A 21,152-nucleotide genomic window follows, 5' to 3' on the forward strand; every position below is an offset into this window, starting at 1 on the left:
AGCCGAGACCAATTCATGCAGAGGTGAAATGTGCGAGTGAGCTGTAAAGGTGAGAGCATTACACCTGATTCAGCTACCCGTGGCTCCAGAAAAATGGTTAAATTATGCTATACAAAAAATTAAATCAAGAATGATAGCCACAGTTATCTTACTATCACTGTGCATCTTTTGTTTATCATCATGTTTATTATACAGATATCCATTAGACCAGTCTCTATGTCACACTTTTACACCAGGTATACATGCAGGTCACAGATATTCCCAAGAATAGAGGAAACAGTCATACATGTGTAGCAGACTTGAGTTAAATTACAATGTAACTGGTGTAATCGAGTAATTAATTACAATTACAGTGTACATGTATTTGCAACTGTAATTGAAAATCACCAATATTATGATGTCCCTCGGTAGCATGTGTACAAGTGACATCAGCATTGTGGATGTATATGGTTATTTGTAATTGTAGTACAATCAGATGAATGCATTTGTGCATACATATCTTAAAATTAATTGAATAACCAAACCCTGATTTTAGGTTCCTCAGTTTTATTGCAAAAAGAATTGAATCAAACTCAACAATAATAGATGTAAATATGTAACTAAACAATATGTTTAAGAATTAAAAATAATTTAAACTATCATATTATTTGATTCTACTGGCACAAGGTTGAATATCACAGTAAAACAGACAAAATAAAATTAAAATCTCAATTATACCAGTTGAAAAAATAAATAATGAAAATTTCAAATCACTAAACATTCAAATAGACAGGTAATCTTTGCTATATGAAAATTAAAGCTGTATGCTTATAATGAAGAACAACATAATTTTTACAGTAACTTAAAGAATATTCATTGAACAATAATCACCTCACATGGAACATAATTTCTTTGTGGAGAAATGTAAAAACAAAGCCTTCTACACTACTATAGGAATTTTGGAAAAATGAATCAAAAACTAGGGATGACCCAGAAGTGAACCCTGGTGAGGTCACTGCATGAGGTCACACACTGCATTAGACCAAGAAGTAACAGCAGGAAAACAATTGCCAACTGCAGGCTCGAAACAACAGTAAGAAAATATATAACTAATACAGGTATTTATAATATTAGAGTTGGTTGCATTCACTGTCAATGAATTTCATTGCTGATCACACTAAAACATGCATATCACATATCGATCCCCTCCCCCAATGCAACACTGCTGTAAGCTAGCTAAATCCTCACATTACCCTATGCTTACTGTGAAGTGTCCTCACAAACATAAAAAAGTTACAATACAGTATTTATGCCCTTGTTGAAAAATAAACCTTTTAAACAAATATAATTGATTCTGGTCTATACAATAATCATAACAACACAAACAGAAAACATTATGAGTATGCAAGAAATAAATCAGTATCTGTAAAATATCAACAATAAGAGAAAGTTTTCCATGATATTGACTGTGTCCTGAGAACTCAAATCATGCATAAATATAACTAGCCATGTAAAAGTATGCTGATCACTTTATATAACAAATGTAATTCTTTACTGCTATATCCATAAACCACAGGAACACTAGTACAGACTGTCAATATGCTAATACAGCAGTTAAATGAAACAATCAGTATAAACCATCAACATATGAAATGAAATAATTACAAGTGTGACAACTGTAACCATATGAAAAGAAATTGAGCATGTAACTCCTAACAACTGAACCTGTGTGTACAATATGAACCCTATTTAATTTTCCATTGATCAATTAAATTTGAACTTTACATTGAATATCATCATCCAAAATGCATAGAGAATTTAAATATCATGTTTATGGAAAATAACTTGTGCACATTAATTAAAACATTTCAAACATAATACCTTTTTTAATCATTGTCATAGAATATATTACATAGGAATACTTAATTCAGTTACTTTGCAAAGGTCCTAAATAAATATTCTTTAAAGTTTGTTTCTATGTAAATTTCAGTATCACTCTATGTGAAAATCATTAGGATTGTGATTTTCAACACAGGCCAAAATTAAATGAATTTTAGCATAAGAGCCAGTTAGATATGATACAACAAACACAAATCACTCTCAGTCTCTCTCTTTGTATATGTAATAACTAATATTGTGATGTTAATTTAAAGTGTATGATTTTGCCAGTCATCTTTCCTCTTTGAATCTCTCTCATCTACTATTTCTCCTCTTATCTTCTTTGCTTTTTGTTCTGTTCTCCGTCAGGTTCCTCCAGTGTATCAATCCATCACTCTCACAAGTTTTCTCTTTGATGAACTGTAGCAACTCTTCAGTGGTTGCCTACATTTCATTAAACATTTTCATTTGCTCCCTTAGAACTTCTGCTACTTCTCTTGATGCCTTGGCATTATCCTGCTAAGGCCAGTGATGACATTGCCCACCTTGTCCATCATTTTATTTGAACATGATGATACTGTTGTCCCTGAGCTGGAATTGGACCATGATTAGCTCTTCTACCGCAAGGCCAGCAACTCCTTACCTGTAACAGTTTCATTCAGAATTGTTCAGTGACCAACTTGCATAAGTGATGGCACTTTGTTGGTCATTCTAAATCTGGGACAGTATTGCACATTCCAGCATCACATGCATCTGTGTCCAGGATAAAAGTTTCTTCATCTCTTGGAAAAGTCATGACTTCCAGACCTGATAAAACCCCTTTCAACTGATTGAAAGTTACTTGGCACTCTTTTGTCCATTCCAATGGGCTGTCATTCTTGTTTAAGTCAAACAATGGCTTGGCTATTTTAGAAAAATTTCCAATAGTGTCTGTATTGGGACCTGGTACCCAATATGGAGTTTTAGTCACATTTTCTTGATCCTTCCATTGGAGTATTTTTGCAACAGAGGTCTCAACTTCAAATTGGACATCCGTATACGTTGCAATACAACTTTGAGTCTTTGCATGTGTTTGCAGAAAGTAGTTCCATACACCATAATGTCATCTAAGTAGATGATACAGGAAAAATACTGCAATCTTGTCAATGCAAGCTCTACCACTCATTGAAAAGTTGCAGGACTGTTTGTCAAACCTAGTGACATAACTGTAAGTGGAATAGTTCATTGTTTGCCTGTACTTATGTCTAAGTTCCATGTCTATATGCTTATGGCATGGTTTCCATGACTTTTTGTATGTTTGGCATGGTTCAGTGTCTGTGCTTGTGGGATGGTTAATTGTATGTGTGTGCTTAAATATGTTCAATGTCTGTTTGTAGTTGTGGCATGGTTCATCATGTGCACTTATGCCTTAGTTCCAAGTTTGTATATGCTTATGGTTAAGTTCCATATCGTGTACCTATGGCATGGTTTCTGTAACAAGATAGTGATACAAATACAATGTTTAATGATGAATGACTTGAATGAGAAAAGAATTAAGATTAATACGTGCATATGTATTATCCAAATATTGGATAAATAATCCGGACGAACTTAATAATGAAAATACAAATAAATGACCTTACACAGTACAAGGACAAGGGGTGAATGATTCACAGGGATTTGACAATGAAAGATTGACAGGTTTTACTCAAATTCTAAAAAATATGGTATATTACTCATATAGTAAAAATGTATTCACTCAAATAGTGAAAAATGAGTTTTTTTTACTCAAATAGTAAAAATGATGAAAACAAAGGGACAAATGTACAAAATATCATTGCAGTCCCAAAGACACACCAGGTATTACAAACCCCAAAAATTAGCCCACGGCTAAAAGATTACATCGTATGGAGTTACACACTCCGTCACCAGTGCACTTGGCTACCAGTCACACAGTATTGCAGGTTGGTCAGTCAAGCAATCAGTGCCCACCAATCTCGGTCAGCAGTGCCCGATTACCTGCTACTCGACGAGCAACACTGTTTACTTAGCTCTGATGCTGCTATGGTTAGCTCTGCAGCTGGTACCATGTCCACTCTGATCACTCTCACTCTGGTCAACTGAAAATACATCTAACATCATGTACTATGCATGACAAGGGCAGATAAGATACAATGTAATGACGTTATATACAGTAAGCTATACAGATCACACAATAATTACAAAATAATACACAAGTTCAGAAGTAAAACTAACCGTGCCCAATAAGAATCCTACGGTACTAAACATTTGCTTAAAAATGCAACTTTATATTTCTAATATACATCTCTTGCTAAGTCACAAACAAGAATAGAAAATATTTGCGTTATATTATGGAAGCCGAAGCTACATAGAAAATATACAAAAATAAACATGGTAGTACAATAGTTATAACTTGTACACAAGAAATTAATGAATAACTCACATACATCTACAGCTGAAGATGTGCAAGTCCTTAAAGTCCTTAAAGTATGTGTTGACTTGCCTTAGCCCAATCCTAGCATATCTAGCTGGTTAAGAATTAGAAGTGACACCCTGGTTTCCCAAAAATGTTATGTGGTGTAGAGTTTTCTTGTCTACCCATTTAGTGTTGGATATTTTGGTGTTAAATAATAATAATAATATATTCATAGAATAAGTGTAATTTCATCAGGCTTGCTCTCTGTTTTGATTGCCAAATTACAGAGGTTTTTAAATTATCTCTCTAAAAGCTTGGATGCTATCTTCCATGTGTCTGTAATGGCAGCGGGCCTGATTTCTACGATAGTACTAACTACCCAAAGGTCTATTAAGTCCTAGGGAGGGGTTCCTTTCTTTTTTTGTGGTTAAGTATGTTAGAGTGACTCTGCCAAAGACATTTCTTGTCCTTGTGTTGTGCATCAGCGAGTTTTGCGTTGAAGTAGTTCCCCTTTAGATGTAAGGATGGTTCTATCTAGATCAAATTTATTATAGTTGTTTGTTCCTTATCAATACCTATTTGTGTTAAAAGAAATTTTGAATAAGTATTTAAGGCTGAAAATAAAGTATTTAATGTTGAAAACAATAAAGTGTCAAAGTGCTTTGTAGTTTGTTTTGTGAATGCATATGGTGCGTTTGTCTATGTACACACACACACACACACACATATATATATATACACACACATCTGCAGATTGTTGTATTATTGTTCCTTATTAGTCTTGTTCATTATTTTTCTTTCACAAAGTTTATAATCCTATATGTATAAAATCTATATCCATTTTGTTGTTTTTCTATATAGTCAGCTCTTTTGATATTTACTTCCTCGGTTCTTTTTTCTGTCATCCAGGTTCGTTGTATGTGTTCATGGTTAGGCTCCATTAAAGGGTCAAGTTTTGTGCGGTGTCCCTCGCAATTTCCTCCCTTACCTTTTCCTGACATTGCTCCTATTCTAGTGACAACAGAGTGAATCAGATCGTTCACTGACAAGGCATTCTGAAAATTTTGAGTTAGTCTTGCGGTGAGGCATTTATACACAAATGATGTAGCTATACATTGTCTGTGCCCTGGCAGCATTATGTTTTCCCCATCAAAAACACTTCGCATGATGAACCGAACTATCTATTTTGAAATATTGTACAATATACATAAATCACCCTCGGGTATCGTTGTACACAAAAAATGAAACCAGAATACATGTATTTAATAAATAAAAGGATTTGTACATTCAAAGACACCAATCACAGCTTGTTTTTTCAGTGAGACTGATGAGGGGAAAGGATTCACAACCTCCACCTTTATGGTGGCTGTAGTACTAAGATTAACAAGACTGGAAGCCATCACAAGGGGATAACTTTTTTTCATAATGCAGTGTTGGTTCAATAAAAAACATCACATTCACCTTTCTGATTATCAGCATTATGGCAACAACAAACACATCTACAATCTGTTCACTCAAACCAGGTATGATGCAATTATCAGCTTAACAAACTCCTTTGATTTGATTGTAAACAATCTGTTGACACTTTGTCTCTTTGCCATCAAGGAAGATTTTATTCTCACTCAAAATAATGTCTGCTAGCTTCTGATCAGATCCTTTCAATGCATCAATACCAAGGAAAACTTATCTTCGATTTTAGCAACAACTGCTACTTTACCCATCTTGATAGTGTCTAGTTCTAAGGTGACTTTACACTTCTCATAATCCAGAAGTGGTTCTCCAGTTCTACATGCACAATACATCCTTTTCTCCTTAATTCTGCAATCAGACTCCTCTGTTTTCTTGTATACATGTACAGCTAGAACAGTTTTCTCGGCACCAATATCTACTACAAATGTAACTGGGATTTCCTGTGCAAAACGCATAACACATATGCCCTTTGACGTTGGTATACCTCTATGAACAGGTATATTGACAGGTATATTAATGTTTATTCATCAGAAAATTGCTGAATTTGATCACCAATGAGGCCATTTTCCTTCAAAACCTAGACTGTCTCTTGGCCAATGGAGTCACTTCACATTAAATATTTTTCTGTGCTGGATTCCCTTAATTCGGAGCTATTTTGGGAGGTTTTATATGTTGTGGGCTTTCTATCATATCTGTTCTGGTATCTTGGACATTCATGTTTGAAATGAGAAGGATCAACGCAAATAAAATAAACCTTAATGCATGACTGGTAACTCTGCCTTTCACCATGTGACCCATCTTGATAACTATGTGACCATTATCAAACCTGCTGTATACTGATTTTCATGAGCATGCATAAGAACTCTGTGTTAAATTAGCAGTCTGTTTCTTTATCTCTTCTTTTATAACCTCTCTCAGCTTATCCAAATCAATTGAATCTGTCTTTGAGTCTTTTTTCTCAGTGTTGCCTTTCTCAGCTCTTGCAGATTCTTGCACTTTGTGTATTAAAGACTTTATTCTTGTTCTTCCCTGCTGCCCTTGCAACTATTTTTCTGTAGACTGATTTTCATCTTCAGTCTCTAGACTACCATATTCATCAGTATTTGAACACCTGTATTCTTTGACTGCATGTTTTTCACTCTTCTTGTTTCTATTCTTACATGTTTCTTGGAAGTTTACTATTTGAAAGACAGCTGTCTTTTGGTTCTTTACATACGGTCCTCATAGTGAAAGTGAGCTTTATCATAGATTGTATCAACCTATCAAAGACCTTCTCAGTAAATCTTCTTGCCTGGTCTCTTCGTCACGCTTGACATACACCCTGTCATATAACCTCTTTCAGTTGCATACTCTTCAACAATCTCACCATATTTCTAGTTTCTGTGAGTAACTGGGTGCCACATGTTTTTGTAGTTTCAATAATCCTAATTCGACTGATTAATTCTTTGTGTAATGCTTCATAATTTGGATGTAATCTATACACAAATTCACCTGCAGCACCTTGTAACCTTGGAAGTAATTCATCTAATTTTTCATCTGATGTCCACCTCTGACGATTGGCAACTTCATCAAATCTATTGAATCAATTGGGTGGTAACTTTGGGCTTGTGCTTTTTCTTGTCCTTTGCCCTTATAATGCTGCTGTGATTACTTGCACTAGATGTGAAGATTGATTCACTATCACTCAATGATGACAGACTTCCTATTTGCATATTTCTTCGGACAGGTCTTGATATTTTAGTGCTTCTCTCTGAGGATTGACTTGCATCCATTGGTGCAAAGAAATTATCATCATCACATTGTCCAAAATTCTCAACAGTTCTGTGATATGCAGTGTTCTGTTCGTTTTCAACTTTCCTTTCATCAGCATTCATTCTCTAAAAAGCTGCTTGCAGTTCATCTGCAACACCCATAAAAGTGTTTCCTGACTGGGATACCTTCTTTTCCATCGCTTTCATAGCTCTGGCTAAGCCCAAATCTTGTAAGGCTGGTTCCATATACTATTTCTCAAGAAAGCCTTAATATTGTCTGCATCTCTCAAGGTATAACACCGGTATCACTAATGCTCCAATATAATGATGCTCTTGGATTTGATAGACTGCTATGATGACCCAACACACATTCCCCAGCAGGCATCACAGTGTCTATTATTGCTGTAGCTTAGAAAGTAGGATTATTACCAATGTCAACTGTACTTTGAGCAAAATGGTTGTCTATGCAACTTCTTGTATCCACCATAATTGTACTCATGTCATTGGTCATCCTGTTCACTCTTTCCGAATTTGTTTCACATGGCCTATTTCCTTGATGGGTACGGGACCTTGTCTGCATCATTTTCATGGAAATCTCTTTCAATGACTTTAAGTTTTCTAAATTACATTTAAAATATTTCCTTATTTAAAATCTATGTATTATTTTATCCTGTCCTACCATATGTACACTTTTATTCTAATGCTAAATCTTGGTGACGTAAATTCACGTCACTGGATTTGAATAAAAGTGGCAATTCCCGCCGTGACGTGTTAGAGAAATCAATTACGTGCGGTGAATTCTTATTCTTATTACTTCCCCCTCCCTAGTTTGAAACAGACTATAATCAAATCAGTTTTGTTAGAAGTTTAAATACTAGTAAATTTAATATAATTACCTGTAATTTTGCATTCTGACCTAAAATGGGGGATGGTTTTTTAAGATAAATGTCAGACCATCCTCCCAATTCCGCCAAGCTTCTGGTTTATATATTCTACGAAATCCCGTAAGGCATACGGAATTCTGCGAAAAAAACACCGTCAAAAATCTTACCACCACTAAGGAATATATTTAAGAAAATAAGAATATTCAATGAAGAATAACATAATTTTTACATTAACTTAATAAATATTCATTAAATAATAATTACCTCACATGGGGCACAATTACTTTGGGGAGAAATATAAAAACAAAGCCTTCTACAAAACTTTTGGGAAACGCGAACCAATAACTAGTGATGGCCCGGAAGTGAACCCAAGCGAGGTCACCGCTTTAGAGTAAGGTCAAACACCGCATTAAATTAAGAAGTAACAGCGAGGAAAACAGTTGCCAACTGCAGGCTGAACACAACAAACAAAAAGAAAATTATATAACAGATACAGGTATTTATAACACTAGAGTTGGATGCATTCACTGCCAACGAATTTCGTTGCTGATTGTTCTTAAAAACGTGCTCATCACATATCGCCGTAAAACCTCCCTCCCCCCCCCCCCCGTTACACAGCTGTAAGCATGCTAAATGCTGACTATATGGTTAAACTGTAATTGTAATGAAGGTCTAGACTTGTGTAAATTGCTCAATTACAAAAGCAAAAATAAATGTCTTTTTTAATTCCAAGCAAATTAAAAAAATTGAGAGAAAATACATATGTTAACTGCCAGGTGTTAGACTAATAATATAGGCCTTAACATAGAATAAGCAGTAAAGCTAAGTTTTAGATAAGAAAACTGTAAATGATTTTACTTGGTATACTGTGGGATTTAGACTTCAATTACAATCTAATTAGTGTAATTGAGTAATTAATTAAAATTACACCATGTTTGCAATTGTAATTGACTATCACCAATATGGTGTAATTGTAATTGTAAATCACCAGTATGATGTAATTGTAATTGAATATCACCAGTATGGTGTAATTGTAATTGTAAATCACCAATATGGTGTAATTGTAATTGATATTATTGACTTGGGATTTTCACTTGAAGACTTCTTGTGGTATATGCTTGGTTCTGAATGCAAATGAAGCAGATAAAACCTCCAATATGGTTGCCTGGACAGCCATCCTGAAAGTCTTGCTACTATTTAATTGAAAGGCACATTCACATGGGTTTACACCAACATATTTCTTGTGATATTTAGTTGATTCTAAATGAAACTTAAGTGTGATTCTTAAATCAAGTGTGGTTGTGAAATGGTATTATCTTAGTTTCCTGTAAATTAGTTTGGTTAGAAAAGCAGCAGTTCTTTGAATGACAATTGTTTTGCATTTGAACGCCAATTTGAAACAAAACTCCAGTGTTACTTCAGGTATAAACTGTTTCAGTATGTTTTTATAATATAACTCTCTGATCTGGAATACTAGTCAGGATTTTCAGACTTTCCAGAACTTAAAGCTACAAAATAGATTCAACTCACTCTACCAATATGTAGCTTCTCATATTTATTTTGTCATGATGATATGAAAAAAAGTATTCTCTTTGGAATTTACATGTTCAGTTATAAACACAGAAATCTAATTCCAAGATAATAATATTTCCCCACTGTTTCAAACGTTTCATGAATTCCTATTTTATACATCAGATTGGCCCATGTTTAAGTAGTTAATAACATGAAATAATTTAATACTTAAGATAAATTGTTTTGAGTCCAAATATCTAAGCTCGAAATTCACAGGAAAAGTCGATATGCTTTTGCAATGAGTAATTTGGAGGTTCCAAAATTTAATGATTATGACATTTTGTAGATGAAATTTCCTTTTCAGATGTTTTAGTTCTGTAACCGTATCTCAGTGGACACCACACATTCCATTCCCAGCACATATAGTTTTAGGGATGTCCCCTTATGTTTTCTAAAATTAAAGTATTTTATGTCTATTTATCCCTGTCCATTTATGATGAACAGATATTTTATCCCCAAAAATAAAAATAATTTGGAAAACAGAATTTTGAATTGAGGTTTTTCTTTGTTTTATGCTACAGTAAAACCTGTTTTGTGAGACCACTGCTATGAAAGACCACCTGCCTTGAGAGACCATGTTCTCCTTGCACAGATTTACTGGTTATATAGTGTTATGACCTGACATGAGAGACCACCTGTCTTGAGTGACCATTATTATTTGGCAGAAGGGGTGGTCTTTCAAGACAGGTTCTACTGTATTTTCCTTGTGTTATTCGGTTAATCCAACATAGGTTTCTTTGTTCATACTCATTTCCCTTCATGTATGATCCTGTTGGGCATGGTTTCTTGTCTTTTCCACTTTTAAATCAATATGTGACCTTTTGCCCAGAGGTCTGTAGACTTTTGTTACTTTTGTCCCCATGATTTGGTGTTTGTGGTATTGCATTTATTATACATTCATTACCCCTTTGTTCTTGTTGGGGATGGGGTTGTCTAAATCAAATCTTGTCTTAGGCTTTCCAATATAGAGATACTTATAATTATAAAAATATGTGTGTGTTGCACAGTGTTAATGCATGCATTGGTTTTTATTATTTAAACTTTTACTATTGTTTCCCTTATTTTTTTCTTCTTTTTTCTATATAATATTTTAGCTTGATATTCTGAGATGAAATCAAATGATTCTTTTGCATGGGCATGAATTAAAACATAAAGATTTATATTGTTCAGGCTTGATGTTGTGAAATGAACTGAAAATGTTTTTCTTGGACTTGATGGAAAACTTGGTAATGTTACTTTTATTGATGTCGTAAAATGGACTGAAAATATTTATGTTGGACTTGATGGAATACTTGGTACAGTTACTTTTTCTGTCTTGGGTTTGCTGAATGGATCAAAACGTACTGTCATGAATTGTGACTGAAAACATGGTCAATAATGTTAAATCTTTTGAGCTAAGGGTTTCAGAAAAGATTAAAGTGTTTCTTGCACATACTTGATTGAAAACTTGGTAGTATGGAGAAATATCTATATTGAGTGAAAAAAAATAGATTAAGATTGCTCAGTTCATGAGTTGGATTGTAAAATAGTCACATGAAAATTTTGGAGTGTTAATTTGGTAATGGGACCAAAATTGTTTCGGTGTGGACTTAAATGAAACATGGTGGTAGTAAAATTATGGTGGTAATAAAACTTAAGCCCATTAAACACACCTACCTCATAAGGAGGTAGACATAACTCTTTCCTCTGACTCGAGTTACTTTTCTTGCTTTTGGTTGAACTTAAGGACAATTTGCCTTCATGATGTACTCATTTCCATTGTTTTTCTCTGTTTTGAAAAAATTATTTGAGTGTTAATTACAGTATTTTGTTGTTTTATTTAGATGGAGCAGCACTGTAAATACACCTACCTCATAGTCGGGTAGATCCCCCTTGCATAAATTACTTTTATTCATTTTGATAAGAATGAGCTGCAAATTGCTTTCCTTATTTGCTCATTTTTTTCTGCTACATTCATTATATATGTCCTTCTTGTATCCACGCTTTAATTTGGTGGTTTGTCTTTACTTGTTGATATATATTAAGACAATTGTATATGTGTTGTTTGTCTTTTAATCACACTGGATTATAACATGCAGTCTATCATCCTGCTGGTACTTACAGAGAGGACTTGGTGGTTCTATTTCTCATTACATTCCTTATAAATGTTATTTCCCCATCCCACTTTGCACATAGGCATGTTTTTAGTCTTGCTTATATTTAAGCATTTTTTATTTGGCTAAGCTTTTTCCAGATTAGTTTCAGATTCTGATTTAAGTTTTGAGATAATCTAACGTTTGCTTTGTTTTCTGCAAATTCTTTTGTTTGTATGTATTACAATATATTTTCATATACATTTATTTCTATTTCCCACATTTTAGGATCCAAATTCTATTTTTAGTAGGGTTTTTTTAAAAGTATTTTTATCAACTGAATGGTGTGTCTATTGTCTTAGTTACTTTCGTTTTTTTAGAAACATTTAGAATCTTTTGTGTTAAGAGAAGCAGGCATAAACTGTTGTTTTGTTTGCCTTTAAACATTTACTGGAAAATCTAAAGAACTCTGTAGGAAGATTTCACATAAGATATTTTACGAAGGTTTTATCACGGTGAAGCATTGAGACCTCAGACATTTCTTATGACTTCCATGGAAGTTAGCTGAGAAATTAAATCCAATTTACACATCCAGCTGGTCATAAAGACAGTATTAGCTTGAACACTTGTAAGAGTCAGATGAACAAATTAAGCCTACTTGGGCCTCATGTTTAATATTTTTGCATTATAAAAACATCTGAACTCTCAACTCATTAATAAATACAGTCAAACCTGACATGGTGCAAACTATTAATGCATGACTTGGTCAAAATGTATGCAGGTAACTTTCTTCTATTTACCATGTATTTGCACATTATTAGACCAGTAGTGCATTTTGAGCTATACCAGAACATCTGATGAATTTATGTTTATCTGTATTAAACAAAACAGACATGCTAACTTCCAACTTCTAAAATTATATCTTGCCAAAATTGTCTCCATGAAAGCAAAAACAGAGACCGAAACTGGGGGCCCTGAGTGGCCGAGTGGTCTAAAGCTCTCTCCGTTATGATCACTGCCATCTCACCTCTGTCTGCGTCTGTTTGTGCCTAGGATTTGGTCAATGTGGGTATGTGAGAAAGCTTGCCAGTAGCTTCTCGTGGGTCGGTGGTTCTTCCCGGAGTTTTCCTGGGTTCTTCCTCCATCCATTAATACTGCTTGCCATGTATAGCCTATCGTGTGCTGAAAAATGGCGTAAAACCCCACAACACCAACAATAAACCAAAACTGTTTAATCTCAGTATATTTACCATATGATACTAAATTATAAATTTAAATCAAGGAATTTATTTCCAATTGACCTCGCCATTATATATAGATAACATACAGTTCAACTTTCGACAGTGCCATAGATGGTATTGCTTAGTTGCAATTACAAAAATGCCGATTTTCATATGCAAATGGTTCAATTTAATTTAATCCAGTCTTGAAATATGCAGAGGAAAATGCCACAGAATGATTTTGTCAGATGCATGTAGAATAAAGTTGTCTGTTGCTCCCGATAACAATTGTGTCTCCAGCCAGTTACATGAGTAGTTCCCCATCAATGTCTGCATCTCCAGCCAGTTAGATGAGTAGTTCCTCATCAATGCATGTGTCTCCATTCATTTGCAGGAGTAGTTTCCAATCAATGCCTGTCTCCAATCGGTTTCATGTGTCTCAACTCTCAAGTCAATTATACAAGTCATTCCTGATCAGTGCCCATGCCACAAGTCAGTTGTATGTGTAGTTTCCCACCATTGACTGTCTCTCGAGTCAGTTATATGAATTGTTCTGCATCAATACCCGTGACTCGTGTCAGTTGTATGATTTGTTCCCTATTAATGCCTGCATCTCAAATCAGTTACCAGTTGTTCCCATCGATGTTTATGCTTCAAATAAGCTCATGATTTGTGCTGGTTTGACAATGTTTTGATCGCGTATACTATCAGTTATGAGTTGTTCCCATCAATGCCTACGCCTCAAGTAAGCTCACAATTTGTGTTTGTCAATGTTTTGATCACGTAGACCATCAGCCATTTTGATCACATGGACTATCAAGCTGCTAGTCACTAATTAATACATTTATTTTGACTGACCTTTTAATGCAGAAGCCATGTAAAATCTATCTTCTTTTGAGCTATAGCATTAAATCCATCAAAACACTCACTTTTTAGTATTAGTCTCTGAGAACAGAACACTTGTGTATCCAATCCATGTCAGAACAGAACACTTGTATATCCATTGCTTATTGACCTGAAATTTAAATTGCTGATTCATGCATGGAAATCAGTATCACCGAAAGTAAGAGTAATTTGTGAAAACCGTCTAGACAGTGACGACTATATCTCTACGAGCTGATTAAAGCTTGAAGCAGAGCTGATGTTACTCTTACCTTGGGGATGATGCTGCCCTACACGCATGCATTATCAGTTTAAAGTTCAGGTCAATAACCAATGGATATACAGGTGTTCTGCTCTGACAGAGATGAATACTAAATAAATGTGAGTAGTCTGAAGGATTTAATGTCATGGCTTAAAAGAAGAGGATTTTCGTATTTTCCACAAAGAAAAGTCAGCAAAAATAAATGTATTAATTACTAGCTAGCACTCCGATAACACTGATACTCTATCACAAATTATGCCTAGAAAAGTGGGTATCCATCACCACTGAAGTCAGAAGTAGGTGGAGAACAACTTGTTAGTCAAGGTTTTTGCAATAGTTTACCAATGATTTATTCTGGTTTCATCTAGGTAGATAAAGGGCAGACAAGTGTAGCGACAGAAATGCCTATATCGGCACCAGTCCCTGATGACTCTGGATATAACAATCAAGGTAACAGTAACTAAAATCATTGTTACAGACACACATGTAGGACTCCATGGCTGTAGCCTGTAATTAATTGCACAGGTTTGTTTATATTAGGTACAGTCATAGCCAGGACTGATTGCTGTGTAATGCTGTTGCATATAATGACCATCATTTGTACTATTAAACTGGGAATTCATCAATTTGTAAAAGTTTAGACATGCATCATTTCATTATGCTACAGTTCATATTTTGTATCGTAGCTTTGTATTTAGTGAGAGAGAAACTAGCACTATTCATGGAACCGCTCCAGTGGCCTAGTGGTTAGAGCGTCCGCCTCGGATGCAGGATGTCGTGGGTTCTATCCCCGACCGAGTCATACCAGAGACTTACAAAAATGGTACTAACAACTCCCTCGCTTGGCATTCAGCATTAAGAGGTTAGTGTTAGGACTGGTTGGCCTGGTGTCAGGATAATGTGACTGGGTGGGACATCATGCTACATGTCTGCGGCATGATGCCCCAGTGCTGGACATCACTATAAACTGGCACATTGCAGACATTGTAGCGATATGACTGAAAAATTGTTAAAGCTACGTTAAAAATCAAAATCACAACTATTCATGGATTCTACAGTACATATTTTGTATTGTAGTTTTTGTATTTACTGAGAGAGAGAGTAGCACTATGCATGGATTATTCTGCAGTACATATTTTGTATTGTAATTTTTTATTTACTGAGAGAGAGAGAGACTAGCACTATTCATGGATTCTACAGTAGAATATTTTGATCGAATTAAGTGAATTTTTAAATATGAAGAAACAAGGTTATCATTATGTTTATATCAGTGGTCCTGAATGTTTCGTGCCTACAGGCACATTTGAGAATTTATAAGAGAGTGGCAAGCACCAACCACTACTGTTTACAAACAAACTGATATACTTTTGTATACGCATAGCATTGACATACCTTGCAAGTATATAATTTTAGTTTGTGTTCCATTCGCATAGCATTGACATACCTTGCAAGTATATAATTTTAGTTTGTGTTCCATATGCATAGCATTGACATACCTTGCAAGTATATAATTTTAGTTTGTGTTCCATATGCATAGCATTGACATACCTTGCAAGTATATAATTTTAGTTTGTGTTCCATATGCATAGCATTGACATACCTTGCAAGTATATAATTTTAGTTTGTGTTCCATACGCATAGCATTGACATAACTTACAAGTATATAATTTTAGTTTGTGTTCCATACTCATAGCATTGACATACCTTGCAAGTATATAATTTTAAATTGTGTTCCATACTCATAGCATTGACATACCTTGCAAGGATATAATTTTAATTTGTGTTTCTTCATTATTCAGTACAACAACTTTCTGTAAAAAAAGCATAATTATGATTACTAAATTTAAGAGCATAAAACAGATGCACAAAAAATGCATTGGCTGGAGCCTGCAGGCACTGTGTGTGGGACAGCTGGGCTAGAGAATTTTAAAATCTCTATAACTAGTATGATATTTAAATGTTTATGTAAAGCTGTCAATCATTCTTCTACCGGATCCAAAGATAGCATATTGAGCTCTGTTTGGTGTATATAAAATTCATTAACCTGTATGATATTATTTCTTCATAAAAAGGTAATAATCTCTATATACCTTGATTTCTGTCATATGACTATGCAGTGACTGTATTTAGATGAGAATTGAATACTAGGTCCATGTGTGAGTTTCTGCTACATATGAATTCCCATACCAGCGACTTTTTGTAGAATCATGTTTGAGTGATTTGTGAGTGGTCAAGGTGTATAGGGGTTGGTGCTTGCAATATAGGTGATGAGTGCTATAATCTTGCTTTTGTAAGAATTAACTAGTCTCTGATCCGTATGGTAATAATTTATCTTGACATACATACATACATACATACATACATATGGTTGACACATGCAGACAAGGCAGTGGGTGTCATAATCTTCATACAGTATGAATTAAATAAATTATCTAACCTGTTTGATAATACTGTTTATAAATGTGTATGCGTGTGTGATTTGGCAATGAATAATTATGATGACAGGATGCTTCCTTTATACATTGTATAAATTGTCATATTGAATTTTGCATTGTGCCAATCCCACTGCTCCATAATCATTACATACATGTCATAACAGTTGCGTGGTTAGGAAATTCACTAATTTACCAAGCAACAGACATGAAAGAACAAGACTCAGGGAACTGGCTAATTTAATATAGCAACAGACATGAAATGATGAGACTCAGTTAGGGAATTAGTTAATTTAACATAGCAATGGACATGAAATGATGAGACTCAGTTAGGGAATTAGTTTATTTAACATAGCAATGGACATGAAATGACAAGACTCAGTTAGGGAATTAGTTGATTTAATATAGCAATGGAAATGAAATAACAGACTTAGTTAGAGAACGTGTTACCTTAACATAGCAATGCAAATGAAATAACAAGACTCAATTAATGAATTGGTTGACCATGGCAGTCATCCTGAAAATCCTATCACTACTCTTTCCAAACGGAAAATCCAATCAACATGGGTTTTCACTAGAAACCTTTTTGTCATTTCTAGTTCTCCCTGATGAATATCCTGCTGATCTGGCTTCCAATATGGCTACCACGGTGGCCATCTTGAAAATGTTGTTGCTCTTCCTTCTAGATGAATAGTGAGTTTTAGTTGGGGTTTTCACCAAAAGGCTTTATGTGGTATCTGGTTTGATCCTAAATAGTGAAAGTCAGACATCTGTTATGGCTGCCATGTTTGCTATTTTGCAGATCTTCTGATTACTACTATACCAATATGAAAGTCACATCAGCATGGGGTTTTCACCAGAAGAATTCTGGTTCATTTTAAATTAAAATTGTGCCAATCTAGCCTCCAGTATAGCTGCCATATTGGCTACTTTGAAAATCATTTGTATTGCTTATTCTCATAGATGGATGGTTACATTAAAAATGGACCACTCCGGTGGCCTAGTGGTTAAAACGTCCACCTTGAATGCTGGAGGTCGTGGGTTCGATCCCCGGCCGAGTCATACCAAAGACTTATATAAATGGTACTACCAGCTGCCTCGCTTGGCACTCAGCGTTAAGAGGTTAGTATTAGGACTGGTCAGCCTGGTGTCAGGATAATGTGACTGGGTGGGACATCATGCTACATGTCTGTGGCATGATGCCCCAGTGCTAGACATCACTATAAATTGCCACACTGCAGACATCATAGCGATATGACTGAAACATTGTTAAAGCTATGTTAAAAATCCAAATCACACAGCACATTAAAAATTGAGTTTTCACCTAAAGGTATTATGATGTTGTTCCTAAATGAAAATGGAGCTGATCTGACATCCAGTATAACCAGCATGGTAGCCAACTTTAACATCTTGTTATCATGATAAGTTGTGAATGGATGAACATATGCACATTGGGGTATCAGAAAATCGTGATGTTGACCTGATCTTAAATGAAAATGTTGCCAATCTTACATTCAGTTTGGTCGCGTGAAATCTTGAGAGAACCCATTCACCTTCAAAATAAGTAAAGCTGTGTGACAAACCATAGCTGATACATCTCTGTTTGTAAATATCCTGATTCATTATCTATGACTTTCACAAAATCATCAGAAATAGATAAATTCTAAAACAAATCAGATATTGCTTACATCAATATCAGAGCATAATATATCTCTTAATAAAGCCTTCACTTGTAATTCTAATCATGCAAACTGAGGAAAGTGCTGAATGAATGAAATCCTCAGATTATATTTTGGAGAGCGGAGAATCCAACCCAGTTAGTTTAAATAAAAGGTTAAGACTAATTTAACTAACGACCATGTGATTTGATACAATGGTCATTTGCCACCATGTCTGTTATTGGCTCCATTGGCCTAGTGTCATCTTAGTCCCAAAAGTGCTAGTGTCATCAGAGTCCAAAAGTGCTAGTGTCGTCTGAGTGCTTACATGAGTTGAAGGCTTATAAACAAGAAATGGTCATCTCTTGAAATCCTGAAAATTCTTTTCAGCCAATAGAGCATAAGCCTTTTCAAGGGACTCTTTGAATTTTTGCTAAACTAATTACATGTCTTAGGGTGCATTTAAATGGCCACTGAATAATCGTGACTTAAAAATAGTTATAAAATATCACTTAGAGAATTTAATATTGGATTGTAAGAGATAAAAAACATCTGAGTATTAGTTTTCACTGCAAAGATTGAACCTCTTGCAGACAATATATGTCAGGAAGTGAACAATTGTGAAACTGTACAGTGCATTGTAACCTCTGCATTGCAATATTGGGTGGCAATGCATCTTCGAAGTGAAAAGCTTCAAACATGATATAGTGAACTAACATTCATGGTATGTTAATGCAGATGATGGGGACATTATTTAGGATGATATTGGTGTAAGCTATATCCATGTGAAATTTGCCTGAATATGTTTTTAAAGCAAACTATGTATGCACTATATTCACTATATATACACTATATACACTTTCAATATAGGTCCTGTTTACTTTTAATTTTGTGCATGCTGTTACGATCTGCATCAAAGAAGTGGTAATTTTGGCATTATAAAAGAATGACAATAAGCTTTATTTTAACACATGATAATTTCTTATTTAAATATTACAGTGATTTCCCTTCTTGAATGCTGGTTGTAAATTTGCTTCCAGGCCCAGTCATTCCTGTGGAGATCCTTCGTATGGATGATAAATCCCTTCAGTTATACAAAGAAGCTTTGCGAGATGGAAAGGAGAAGGTTTATAGCATTAGAGTCATGGTGGTTGGTCAGTTTGGGGTTGGAAAGACAACATTAACAAAGCGCCTCCTTGGACAGCATGTTGATATATCTGAGCGGAAAAGTACAGAAGGAATTGATGTATATAAACATTGTTGCAAAATTGCTTTGGATACTGGGGAATGGATAGTACAGCATGAAGGTAGGCCATCATTGTCCTGAAATATCACAAAGTTAAAACAGGAGTTGTGTTATTCTGCCTGTCTGAAAGTGCATGAGTAATGATGTATAATTCCTACTCTAGTGTGTATAGAAATTTTAAACCAGGGGATGTGATTACGGTTATTTTGAGCAATGATGTATAACTCCTCCTTATGTGTGCATAGAGATTTTAAACAAGGGGATATGATTATGGTCATTTTGAGCAATGATGTATAATTCCAAGCTTTGGATACGATTAAGGTCACTTTAAGACATGCACCACCTTTAGAACCTTGTTTCATCCACCACTGGGGCAGTGTAGTGTGTAATACTATAATGCAAGCCAGTTTGTAAATTTACCTGTGTATTGACTAAGAAGAAATGCACACTATATGATGTTCCTGAATGTATTTTAATGGTATACATTAGAGCTGGAATCAGGTGTAAGGGTCAAATCCCACCCACCCCGAAAATAAGATTGCATGGAGTGTTACTAGCAATGGATTTAGCTTGTGTATATTTACCCAAGAACAGCACAATATAATGGAGTGTTACTATTGCTGGATTTAGCTTGCATATTTTCCGCCAGAACAGTACAGTTGAATGGATAGTCGCTAGTAGTGGCTTTAGCTTGTGTATATTTTCCCCCCAGAACATTAATATTAAATGCGGAGTTACTAATCATGAATTTTGGTTGTGTAATTTTTCCCCAGAACAATAAGATTGAATGGAGAGATATCAATGGTATATTGTGGCCAGTTAGTTTGATTGGCAGGATGAAAACTTAGGTGAGACATGAAATTCAGCCCGGTGTGTTTGTAGATATTATCTGCAATCCTTATTTCATCAAACACATCCTGCACCCATTCCAAGTAAACTGATTATGTAGTAAACACATTTTGCCAGGAAACCTGGCTGATCTAATAGCATAGCTATGTGTCCGTCATGTTGAGTGTTTGGAGTTGTGAATCCATAAAAATTACTTGTGTGTAATGAACATTTTATTGTCATGAATGGACATATTTTGGTACAACATTCAATTTGACTGTATTGTTTCTTAGCCCTATAGCAAGGGGATGTAACTGTTGTCCCCTGACTCTATAGCAAGGGGATGTAACTGTTGTTCCCTGACCCTATAACAAGGGGATGTGACTATATTGTTCCCTGACTCTTTAGCAAGGGATATGATTATTGTCCTGTGACTCTATAGCAAGGGACATGACTATTTTCCTGTGACCCTATAGCATGGCATGTGACTATATTGTTCCCGGACCCCATAGCAAGGGATGTGACTGTATTATTCCCTGACTCTATAGCAAAGGATGTGACTGTATTATTCCCTGACTCTATAGCAAGGGATGTGACTGTAT

The 21,152-nt window shown here is 35.1% G+C and overlaps 1 protein-coding gene across 1 annotated transcript in view; it reads left to right on the forward strand.

Annotated features, from left to right (window-relative positions):
* The window catches only part of LOC149789854 (uncharacterized), a 99,145-nt gene that overhangs the window by 34,037 nt on the left and 43,956 nt on the right, over positions 1–21,152 (forward strand). The window contains exons 4-5 of the mRNA XM_089973139.1: positions 14,755–14,836; positions 19,517–19,783. Of these exons, the coding sequence (XP_089829265.1) occupies positions 14,755–14,836; positions 19,517–19,783 (349 nt within the window). The remainder of the gene's footprint in view (positions 1–14,754; positions 14,837–19,516; positions 19,784–21,152) is intronic.

The sequence above is a fragment of the Sinohyriopsis cumingii genome, chromosome 10, assembly GCF_028554795.1.
Source record: "Sinohyriopsis cumingii isolate HCF-2022 chromosome 10, ASM2855479v2, whole genome shotgun sequence".
In the NCBI taxonomy this organism is placed as follows: domain Eukaryota; kingdom Metazoa; phylum Mollusca; class Bivalvia; order Unionida; family Unionidae; genus Sinohyriopsis; species Sinohyriopsis cumingii.